General features: G+C 47.4%; 1 protein-coding gene across 5 annotated transcripts in view; it reads left to right on the forward strand.

Annotated features, from left to right (window-relative positions):
* The window catches only part of SLC22A15 (solute carrier family 22 member 15), a 52,599-nt gene extending 41,838 nt beyond the window's left edge, over window positions 1-10,761 (forward strand). For 2 of the 5 annotated variants that reach the window (XM_064143355.1, XM_064143356.1), the window contains exons 11-12: window positions 1,980-2,168; window positions 10,021-10,761. In XM_064143355.1, the coding sequence (XP_063999425.1) occupies window positions 1,980-2,168; window positions 10,021-10,107 (276 nt within the window). In that variant the 3' untranslated portion in view covers window positions 10,108-10,761. Of the gene's footprint in view, window positions 1-80; window positions 189-1,979; window positions 2,169-10,020 lie in introns of those variants that run through there. The other 3 variants (XM_064143357.1, XM_064143359.1, XM_064143358.1) reach the window with 3 other exon arrangements.
* Window positions 10,762-11,567: the final 806 nt, after the last annotated feature.

The following is an 11,567-nucleotide window of genomic DNA, read 5'->3' on the forward strand; positions in this document are numbered from 1 at the left end:
CAAATGAGGAGTGGTTGACATAGGAAGTAGTAGTTCTTGAGTCCAGTGAAACCTTTTGAGCCAATAAAAATCTCATAAAGGCCAACAGGAAGAATAAATTGTTTCTGGTGTGGACATAGTCAGTACAGGCTGTGGGAACCAACTGGCTGAGTAGCAGACATGCTAGAAGAGACCTGGGTACAACAATGGATGACAAATGGGACCTGGCAGCATTCTCTTATCACAAACAGGCAAAGTTCACTCTGAGCTAGGTAAGTCTTAACTCAGTATGTGGCCCACAGGTTAAGTTCCCTTCCAGTTCCAAAGGGATGTTGAAAAATATGGGAAGGGTCCATTAGAGGGTAACCAAGATGGTCAGGGGCCTAGAGCAACTGCCTTGGGAGGAAAGTTGTGGGAATATTGCACCTTTGGTCTTGTTAGCAGCATGGAACATTTCAGCATGGGTTCAAACGCTGCAAGTGGGATGGGGATTAAATAGCAAATATTCCTCCTGAGAGGCTTAATGGAGCTCTGGAACAGTCAAATTGGAGGAGGAATCTACATCATTGGAGTTCTTTTAATACTTGGTTACACAAAGCTATTACTGACCTGGTCCAATGCTGGCTGTAGTCATGTTTAGAATAGGCGGTTGGTGTAGATTGACCCTAAGAGATCTCTTCCAATCAGTGTCTGTGATTCTCTGATCTCTTCCTTACAACAAAGTGATGTGTTTATCAAAAAGTATGTATGTTATGGGCAAGAGAAGAGTATAAATTCATAGAATGGTCTAGATTGGAAGGGACCTCAAGGATCAGCCAGGTCCAACACCCCGCCATAGGCAAGGACACCTCCCTCTAGAGCAGGTTGCTCAAGGCCTCATCCAACCTGGCCTTAAACACCTCCAGGGAGGAAGCAGCCACAGCCTCCCTGGGCAACCTGTGCCAGTGTCTCACCACCCTCACTGTAAAGAACTTCCTCCTAACATCTAGTCTAAATCTCCCCTCTGCCAGTTTAAACCCATTCCCCCTCATCCTGTCATTACAAGACCTTGTCAATAGTCCCTCCCCAGCCTTCCTGTAGGCCCCCTTCAGATACTGAAAGGCCACTATAAGGTCTCCTTGAATCCTTCTCTTCTCCACATTGAAGAGCCCCAACTCTTGTAGCCTGTCCTCATAGCAGAGCTGCTGCAGCCCTCTGCTCATCTTCATGGCCCTCCTCTGGACTTGCTCCAACAGTTCCATGTCCCTCTTGTGTTGGGGGCTCCAGAACTGCACACAGTACTCCAGGTGGGGTCTGACGAGAGCAGAGCAAAGGGGGAGAGTCACCTGCCTTGCCCTACTGGCCACACTGCTCTTGATGCAGCCCAGGACGCAGTTGCTGTTTGGGCTGCCTATGCACACTGCAGACTCATGTTGAGCTTTTCATCAGCTCAGACCCCCAGGTCCTTTTCCTCAGGGCTGCTCTCAGCCATTCACCACCCAGTCTGTATCTGTGCCTGGGATGGTGCCGACCCAGGTGCAGGACCTTACACTTGGCCTTGTCGAATGTCATGAGATTGGCCTGGGCCCACCTCTGCAGCATGTCCAGGTCCCTCTGGGTGGCATCTCTGCCCTCTAGCAAGTCGACTGTGCCACACAGCTTAGTGTCATCTGCAAACCTGCTGAGGGTGCACTGATTCCTCTGTCCATGTCGCTGACAAAGATGTTAATCAGCACTGGTCCCAACACTGATGCCTGAGGGACACCACTTGTCACTGGTCTCCAGGTGGACAATTCAGCAGTGATATATTCTTTCAAAGTTCATACTAAAGTCTGTGTGGATTTAATGGTATTGACAATATTGATTGAACCACCAAACAGTAGAATCAGTAACTTCTGTGCTAAATATGACAACAAGTACTTGGGCAGGTGAGAATGATTGTGAAGGTGATGTTTGAATCTGTAGTATGAGCTAGAGGAAACCAGTCTAACGCTAACTTCCTCTGTTCTTTTGTTTTCTAGAAAGCTGTACAGTGGTCTCTGCCTTACATTGTGTTTGGAGCAACAGGTCTTTTGTCTGGGCTCTTAAGTTTATTGTTGCCAGAGACCTTAAACAGCCCTTTGCTAGAAACTATTTCAGACCTGCAGGTATGCTCGTACTGGAGGCTGGGTGATGAAGCTATGTCACTGCAAGCCCTAGATGGCTCACAGGTATATTCTGTTTCTTTTTTACCTAGTACTGTTCTATTGTGTTTATTTCAGCTGTCAGCTTAAATGTCACACTCTAAACAGATGAGGACAGTGATTCTCGGCTTGTTGCAGTATAGGTGTGCTAGTTTCAGCTAGCTAGAATGTTTTGGTGAGAAGAACTAGATTACAAGCTGTGAAAGGAAAACAAGGCTGATGTCTACCTCACTCAGGCTTTCTGAGAGGTGTAAGAACAAGAAACCAAACATAGATAAGGGAGACGCTGCTTCTTCTGCTGGGGAGCTTGGAGATGCATTTCTTTTCCTCTCTAGCCTCTCTGCCATTTCTTTGATTAATCCACTTTGCTTCCTAACCCCCTGCCTGAACCTCCATTCTTCCTTGGGACTGGGGTAAGGTAGAGGGGTGAGTGAAGGCGGAATGGTGGTTGGGACCCCCTCCTGGGGACTCAGGTTTCTGGGAGGGGAGTTGTGTTTCTGTATTACCTTTTACCTTGTCTATTTCTGTCTATAACTGTATATACTGTAAATATCTGCTTGTATATTGTGCTAAGCTGTAAATATAAGCTTCATTCAAATTCCCAGAGCCAGCTGAGTCTAGTCTGGGTGATTTCCAAAAGTGGGGGGGTGGGGGGGAACACCCAAACCATCACAATAGGCCCTAAGGAGATACAGAAGATAGTTTAGTAACCTTATCAGTATATCTGAAATGTTGTCTTGAAATGCAGGCTGAAACATAGCTAGGTTAATTCATCCCTTCAAGGCCAAAAGCTTGCAGTTTTTTCCTTTGGGATAGAGGACTTGATGATGTCTGTGCTTCTGTAATCTGAGACAGATTGCTGCAGCATGCTTCATGCAAAGCTGAGTCTGAGAAGCCTTAGATGTTACAGAAAACAGAAGCCTGTTTGTGAAGGGCAGTTCTCAAAGGCATCACACTATACTCCTGGCCTGACCTGCACTGTCTGTCCTGCAGTGTCAATTGTTAAGTCTGTCTCAGTCTTCAAGTGAGTTAAAGCTGGACCAACCTCTGAGATATGTCCCACTGATTCTGTGAGATGAGATTCATTGGAAACACTGAAACTAAAAAAAATTCTCAGGCCAAAATTATGGTGGCAGAAGGTTTTTCAGTGAGGTTTCCTTCAATGCTGTTCTCTTTTCTCATCAGTTTTTTACTTCATATCAGTTTTTACTTCATTTTATCCACCTAGGGAGCACCTTCTGAGCTGCTTACAACTTCCAGATGTGTGCAGGGTTTGTTGTTTGTTGGCTTTTGGTTTTTTTTTTTTTTTTTTTGTGGCTGCACCTCTCTGAGTAGGGTGGGATTAGAGAGAAGTAGGTAAAGAAGTTGAAGGAGAGTGTTTGAATTTCGGTGAGGTGTTCTGTTTAAACTCCCAAGTGTGAAGTTATTGATGGACTAATAAGAATCACAGAATCAACCAGATTGAAGGAGTCCTCCAAGATCATCCAGTCCAACCTAGCACCCAGCCCTGGCCAGTCACCTAGACAATGGCACTAAGTGCCTCAGCCAGGCTTTGCTTCAACACCTCCAGGGACAGTGACTCCACCTCCCTGGGCAGCCCATTCCAATGCCAGTCACTCTCTGGCAACAACTTCCTCCTAACATCCAGCCTAGACCTTCCCTGGTGGCACAACTTGAGACTCTGTCCCCTTGTTCTGTTGCTGGTTGCCTGGCAGAAGAGACCAACCCCAGCTGGCTACAGCCTCCCTTCAGGTAGTTGTAGACAGCAATGAGGTCATCCCTGAGCCTCCTCTTCTCCAGGCTAAACACCCCCAGCTCCCTCAGCCTCTCCTCACAGAGCTGTGTTCCAGGCCCTTCACCAGCTTTGTTGCCCTTCTCTGGACATGTTCCAGCACCTCAACATCTCTCTTGAACTGAGGAGCCCAGAACTGTGGTCAGCAATCGGAAGACTCGAAGGACAGCGTATAAGAAAAAGTGACAGTTGTCCCATTAGGGTGAGATAAGATGGGATCCTTTTAACACCTTTTAGTTCGATTTGGTCAGGCAGTGTGAGCTTCACAGGTAGTCAAACCTGATTTCACACAAACCAGGAGGCAGGGTAATGTTTATGTCTGTGGTGAGAACAGTTGCTTTCTTCTGAAGCCTTTGACGTATTTCCTTGTCTACCAATCTTAGCTGTAATAATTCTTGACAAGACAGCACAGGTGACGAAAGCTTGAAAGAGGCAATTTGAAAGAGGCAGCCCTGTAACTCTTCTGTATTTTAGCTACGTGACAGGCAGACTTTACAAATGTTTTTAAGCATACTGTATAACATGTCCTGGCACCACATACCTTCTGTTACGCAATTCTGTTGTATACATCGAGTTTATGCCAGCTGTTATTTTGATAATGACAGCATTATTACATCTTAACTGTGCAGATGGCTTACTGTCAAAAAACAGTTCTAGCAAACATGCAGATAGTACAGCTTAAAGCAGGGAAAGTCATGTTTTTATTGTCCTTCCTAACCCAGGTAAGACCAGTATTGCCTTTTCATATCAGGGTTGGAAGGGACCACAAGGATCATCTAGTTCCAACCCTGCTGCCATGCCCAGGACACCCTACCCTAGAGCAGGCTGCCCACAGCCTCAGCCAGCCTGGCCTTGAACACCTCCAGGCATGGGCCTCAACCACCTCCCTGGGCAACCCATTCCAGCCTCCCACCACTCTCATGCTAAATGAACTTCCTGCTCATGGCCATTCTGAATCTCCCCAACTCCAGATTCACTCCATTTCCTCCTAGTCCTGTCACTCCCTGAGAGCCTAAAAAGTCCCTCCCCAGCTTTTTTGTGCCCCCTTCAGATCCTGGAAGGCCACAAGAAGGTCACTGAGGAGCCCCCTCTTCTCCAGACTTAACAGCCCCAACTCTTTCAGTCTGTCCTCATAGCAGAGCTGCTCCAGCCCTCTGACCATCCTCTTGGCCCTTCTCTGGACATGCTCCAGCATCTCCACATCCCTCTTGGAATAGGTGCTTCAGAACTGGATGCAGTACTCCAGGTGGGGTCTCACCAGAGTGGAGTAGAGGTGGAGAATCACCTCCCTCACCCTGCTGGCCACTCTTCTCCTGATTCAGCCCAGGCTCTGGTTGGACCTCCAGGCTGCAAGTGCACACTGCTGGCTCATGCTGAGCTTCTCATCCACCAGCAGCACCCCCAAATGCCTCTTCTCAGGGCTGCTCTCCAGCCACTCACTGCCCAGCCTGGATTTGTGCTTGGCATTGCCTTGACCCAGATACAGGACCTTACCCTTGGCCTTGTTGATCCTCATAAGGTTGCCTTGTGCCCACCTCTCCAGCCTGTCCAGGTCCCTCTGGATGCCATCCCTGCCCTCCAGCCTGTCTGCTGCACCACACAGCTTGGTGTTGTCAGCAAACTTGCTGAGGCTGCACTCAATGTCTCTGTCCATGGCACCCACAAAGATGTTGAATAAGACTGGTCCCAGGACTGATCCCTGAGGCACTCCACTTGGCCATGGAGCCATTGACAGCCACTCTTTGGGTGCAGCCATCAAGCCAGTTCTTTATCTGTCTCGTGCTCCACCCATCAAACCCATGTGTCACCGGCTTGGAGACCAGGATGTGGTGTGGGACAGTGTCAAAGGCCTTGCTGAGGTCCAGGTAAATGACATCAGTTGTTCAAGCATGATTTGCCCTTGGTGAAGCCATGCTGAATGTACCAAATCACCTCTTCGCTATCTTTCTTACTTCACTGTAATCTTAGTAGGCACAGAGGTGAGACTGACTGGCCTGGCTCCTCCTTCTTACCCTTTTTGAAAAGGGAGTTATGTTTCAGGGACACTGGGATGCTCAGAGGGCTGGAGCAGCTCTGCTGTCAGGACAGACTGAAAGAGTTGGGGCTGTTCAGTCTGCAGAAGAGGAGGCTCCCAGGTGACCTTCTTGTGGCCTTCCAGGATCTGAAGAGGGCTTACAAAAATGCTAGAGAGGGACTTTATAGACTCTCAGGGAGTGACAGGACATGGGGGAATGGAGCAAAGCTAGAGGTGGGGAGATTCAGAGTGGCCATGAGGAGGAAGTTGTTCATCATGAGAGTGGTGAGAGGCTGGAATGGGCTTTCCAGGGAGGTGGTTGAGGCCCCATGGCTGGAGGTGTTTAAGGCCAGGCTGGCTGAGGCTGTGGGCAGCCTGCTGTAGGGTAGGGTGTCCCTGGGCATGGCAGCGAAGTTTGAAGTAGATGATCCTTGTGGTCCCTTCCAACCCTAACTGATTCTGTGTTTCCCCTTTTCCCTTTATATTTCACTTTTGGTGTGATGATTATTATCTGGACTCGATCCATGGAGGTCCTTCCCAGTCCCTGACATCCTGTGGTCTGTCCATCTGTGTTTGCCCAACGTGGTTTAGCTACTTCAAGCAGTCTTCCCAGACTTAAATCTTCCCTGCTTGCGCTTCTGTGGGTTTCCTTAAAATCCTAACCTCAAATGGATCCACAAAAAGGAGAGGGAGGTGGGGAAAAAGTTTCAGTGATAAATTAGAGAGCTTTCTACAGGAACACTTTATCCCAAATGGATTAAAATTTCTTTAAATGAGAAAAAAAAATTGTTGGTTTAAGCCTGAACTAATCCTGTAACTTCAGTGGGGTTACATCCGGAATGTCTGTGACACATGATGGATTTATTTTAAAGCTCACAAAGAAAGTGCTGATAAAATGGAAAGTTGATAAGCATCAACCCTATCTGACAAGGCCATGGAGAGGTCTTATGGAGCTGCTATAAAAAAAGATGTAAAGTTTATTTTGCATACCCTGAATTCTCCCTGTGGAATCATTGTACCATACAGGCTGGGGACAGAGTGGCTGAAGAGCAGCTAGGAAGAACGGGACCTGGGGGTACTGGTAGATAGTAGCTGAAGATGAGGCAGCACAAGTGGCCAAGAGAGCCAATGGCATCCTGGTCCGGATCAGGAACAGTGAGGCCAGCAGGACAAGGGAGGTTATTCTTCCCCTGGACTCAACACTGGTCAGGCCACAGCTTGAGTGCTGTGTCCAGTTCTGGGCTCCTCAATTCAAGAGAGATGTTGAGATACTGGAATGTGTCCAGAGAAGGGCAACAAAGCTGGTGAGGGGCCTGGAACACAGCCCTGTGAGGAGAGGCTGAGGGAGCTGGGGGTGTTTAGCCTGGAGAATAGGAGGCTCAGGGGTGACCTCATTGCTGTCTACAACTCCCTGAAGGGAGGTTGTAGCCAGGTGGGGGTTGGTCTCTTCTGCCAGGCAACCAGCAACAGAAGAAGGTGACAGAGTTTGAAGTTGTGCCAGGGGGAGTCTAGGCTGGATGTTAGGAGGAAGTTGTTGCCGGAGAAAGTGTTTGGCGTTGGAATGGGCTGCCTAGGGAGGTGGTGGAGTCTCTGTCCCTGAAAGTGTTCAAGAGGGGACTAGATTAGGCCCTTAGTGCCATGGTCTAGTTGATTGGCCAGGGCTGGGTGCTAGGGTGGCCTGGATGATGTTGGAGATCTCTTCCAACTTGGTTGATTCTATGATTCATATTGAAGGTAACATGTTCTGATCGCCCAGAATGGAGGTTTTGTCCCTATTAACATATTCTTATGTCCCTGTGATCATATTCTGATATGATATTCAATTTGGACAGCATCCAATTATAGCCTGACTTCCTTCCAATAATTTTGGAAATCTAGAAAAAAGGCTTAATGTGATTCCCTTTATATCTTCTGATAGGTCTTAGTGTTCAGACTGCTTGAACTTCCTTTGCAGTTAGCGCACGTTGCCGTAGCATAACTCCTCTGAAGACGGATCTAAAAGTACAGATTTTTCTTGCCTGGTGCTGCCAGTCAGGAACATGACTTTCATTTCTCTTTTTCACCCTCTCACCCTTCATTGCATATGACTAGATGAGGCAGAAGACTTAGGGTGGCTGCAAGCATACTAAGAGGGGGAAAAAAAAAATCTAAGTACTTCAACTAGATGGAGTTTATACTGGCAGGAGAATCCTTTAAAGTGGTGTGATTTATGTCAGAAAGGCTGCACTGGCCAGATAAAAAACAATTAGCTGCAATAGCTGAGTTTAGTTTGGGTACACAATATAAAATCTGTTGTTAAAAGGAGCGTGGCTGTGGTTTTGTTTCAGAATCTATGAAGCAGTAATGCTTTTTCCCTTTTCCACGAGACCTTCAGTTAATAATTCAACTCGTGTAGGAAAATGCTCATGCTGCACATGGAAATAGTAATTTGGGATGGAGAAGCTCTTGCCTGATCAAGTAATCTGTGTTCTAAGTCTCTGGTTCCAGTACCTCACCACCTCTGTTTCTAGACCTATGACTCAAGTGGATTATCCCTTCAGAACCATTTCAACCAGTCTCTCTCCTGCAAGTAGTGTACAAATGAAGTAGAGAAAATCCATCCATTAGAAGCCCATCACTTACAAAGAGATTTTGATGGACAGAGGCATTGAGTGCAGCCTCAGCAAGTTTGCTGACAACACCAAGCTGTGTGGTGCAGCAGACAGGCTGAAGGGCAGGGATCCATCCAGAGGGACCTGGGCAGGCTGGAGAGGTGGGCACAAGGCAACCTCATGAGGCTCAATAAGGCCAAGGGTAAGGTCCTGGATCATGTTGAGAAACTCAGCATGAGCCAGCGGTGTGCACTTGCAGCCCAGAGAGTCAACCAGAGCCTGGGCTGAATGAGAAGTGTGGCCAGCAGGACGAGGGAGGTGATTGTCCCCCTCTACTACACACTGCTGAGACTCCACCTGGAGTACTGCACCCAGTTCTGGAGCCCCTATTCCAAGAAGGATTTGGAGATGCTGGAGCATGTCCAGAGAAGGGCCACAAGGATGCTCACAGGGCTGAAGCAGCTCTGCTGTGAGGACAGACTGAAAGAGTTGGGGCTGTTGAGTCTGGAGAAGAGGAGGCTCCCAGGTGACCTTCTTGTGGCCTTCCAGTATCTGAAGGGGGCCTAGGAAAAAGCTGTGGAGGGACTTTTTAGGCTCTCAGGTAGTGACAGGACTAGGGGGAATGGAGCAAAGCTGGAGGTGGGGAGATTCAGACTGGTTGTGAGGAGGAAGTTGTTGCGCATGAGAGTGGTGAGAGGCTGGAATGGGTTGCCCAGGGAGGTGGTTGAGGCCCCATGGCTGGAGGTGTTTAAGGCCAGGCTGGCTGAGGCTGTGGGCAGCCTGCTCTAGGGTAGGGTGTCCCTGGGCATGGCAGGAGGGATAGGAACTACATGATCCTTGTGGTCCCTTCCAACCCTGACTGATTCTATGAATTTTATGCTGAACCAAGGACACACACAAAAAAATCTTTTCCTCAAAGGAACAACTGAATTCCTCATATCAAATCAGAGTCTTTGTACTTGATTAAGTTACCAAACTCCAGGGAGACCTTATAACAACATTTCAAGTCCTCTGAAGAGGACTTACAAGAGGGCTAGGGAAGGACTGTCAGAAGGCCTTGTGGAAATAGGATGAGGGGCAATGGTTTCAATCCAAAGCAGGGTAGAATTAGATTGGGCATAAGGAAGAAGCTCTTTACAGTGAGAATGGTAAAATACTGGAACAGGTTGCCCAGGGATGAAGTCGAGGCCCCATCCCTGAAGACATCTAAAATCTGATTTAATGTGGCCCTGGGCAGCCTGATCTGGTTGGAGGTGTCCCTGCTCAGTGCAGTGGGATTGGACAAGATAGCCTTTGAGAGTCCCTTCCAAACTGATGCAATCCATGAATCTGTGAATAACGTCTTCTGCAGAGCTGTAATACACTCATTTGACCTGTCTCTTCCTCCTCCCCCTTTACACAGAAGTGTAATGATTCATGCTGATGTACTTTTGGGATCACTCTAGTGGTTTCTGCACTAACCAATTTCATTTTTGTTTCCAGTCTGGAGACAAAGACAGTTCTGCAGGGAGTGGAAGTGAAGATGAAGAGTTTTATGATGCTGATGAAGAGACTCACATGATCAAGTAATGAAAAGAAGAAACACTGGCCTATTTTATGCCTTTTATTACTTGTCTTACAGCTGGACTGACTGGACAAGTACTGTGGAGCTCATATGTCAGGGAATGTCCTTGGGCAGGTGCCTGTGTTTTTCCTGAGTGGGATAGAGGGGTTTGAGTACTGTTTGGACTAATTACACCACTGATGCTCTCCCTACAAGACAGCTGTTCAAATTCCTGTAGTTCAGAGTGACAATGCATGGAAGCAGGTGAGGCAGCAAGGATGGAATGGTGCATTTCTGAATTCTAGGGAATTACCTTGGACAGCTCATCAATGCACATGTTTCTATTTTATTTTCCAGGTGGTTCATTTTGGTTCAATATAAATTGCTAAACATAAAGAAATCCACTCTTTGTTTTGTGTAGACTGGAAGTGGTCACAGGATTTGCCATGTCCTACTCCAGTGGGAACAGGTTCCTGACATGGGATGTTAAAATGCCTTCTGCTTATTGGGTAGCAAAAAGGCAACTGTGAACAGAAGGTTTCTATCTCTGCATGTAGACACCTGTAGAGAGTTACAGGGTGCAGCTGGTTAGTCATGAGCTGTGCACTAACTTAATGGAAGGCCAAGAGGGAATAAAATGCAGAGAAGAGCAACCATGAAGCCTGCAGATGTGAAAGACATTCCTGACTGCTCTTTTTTACTTCTTTTCATCTATCAAGCATCTTCTTGAACTGTCTTGGCGATGTCTTCCCCAAATCTCAGCACTGCTGTCTATAGCTTTGCCTGCTTTTACCTTGCGTTCACTGTGCCCTAAATATCAAAGATCAGCAACTCCTCTGTGAAGGATATAATTTCATGGGTGGAACATAAGCGAGGTATTTGTCACATACTGTGTGTCTGAGGTACGTGGTAGAGTATCTAGCTCATTTTTGTGGACCTCTTGTTTCTGGAAGATACTTAACTCTCAAGTAGTAAGAGGTGAACTTGCCAAGACACAACGTGTCCAGAGAACAGTGAAGAAGCTGGTGAGGGGCCTGGAACACAGCCCTGTGAGGCGAAGCTGAGGGAGCTGGGAGTGTGCAGCCTGGAGAAGAGGAGGCTCAGGGGTGACCTCATTGTTGTCTCCAACTACCTGAAGGGAGGTTGTAGCCAGGTGGGGTTGGTCTCTTTTGCCAGGCAACCAGCAATAGAACAAGGGGACACAGTCTCAAGCTGTGCCTCTAGGGGAGGTCTAGGCTGGATGTGAGGAGGAAGTTGTTGCCAGAGAGAGTGATTGGCATTGGAATGGGCTGCCCAGGGAGGTTGCTATTACATTTTGAGAGTTATTGCCAGGAAGCTGCTAGTATTTATTTTAAAGACTTGTGTGTAGATAAAACTCTTATTTTTTTAAAAAAAGGAAAGCAAAAACAACCAAAAAAATCATAGAATCAGTCAGGGTTGGAAGGGACCATAAGGATCATCTACTTCCAACCCCTTTGCCATGCCT

Source organism: Pogoniulus pusillus, chromosome 5 (assembly GCF_015220805.1).
Source record: "Pogoniulus pusillus isolate bPogPus1 chromosome 5, bPogPus1.pri, whole genome shotgun sequence".
Taxonomy (NCBI): domain Eukaryota; kingdom Metazoa; phylum Chordata; class Aves; order Piciformes; family Lybiidae; genus Pogoniulus; species Pogoniulus pusillus.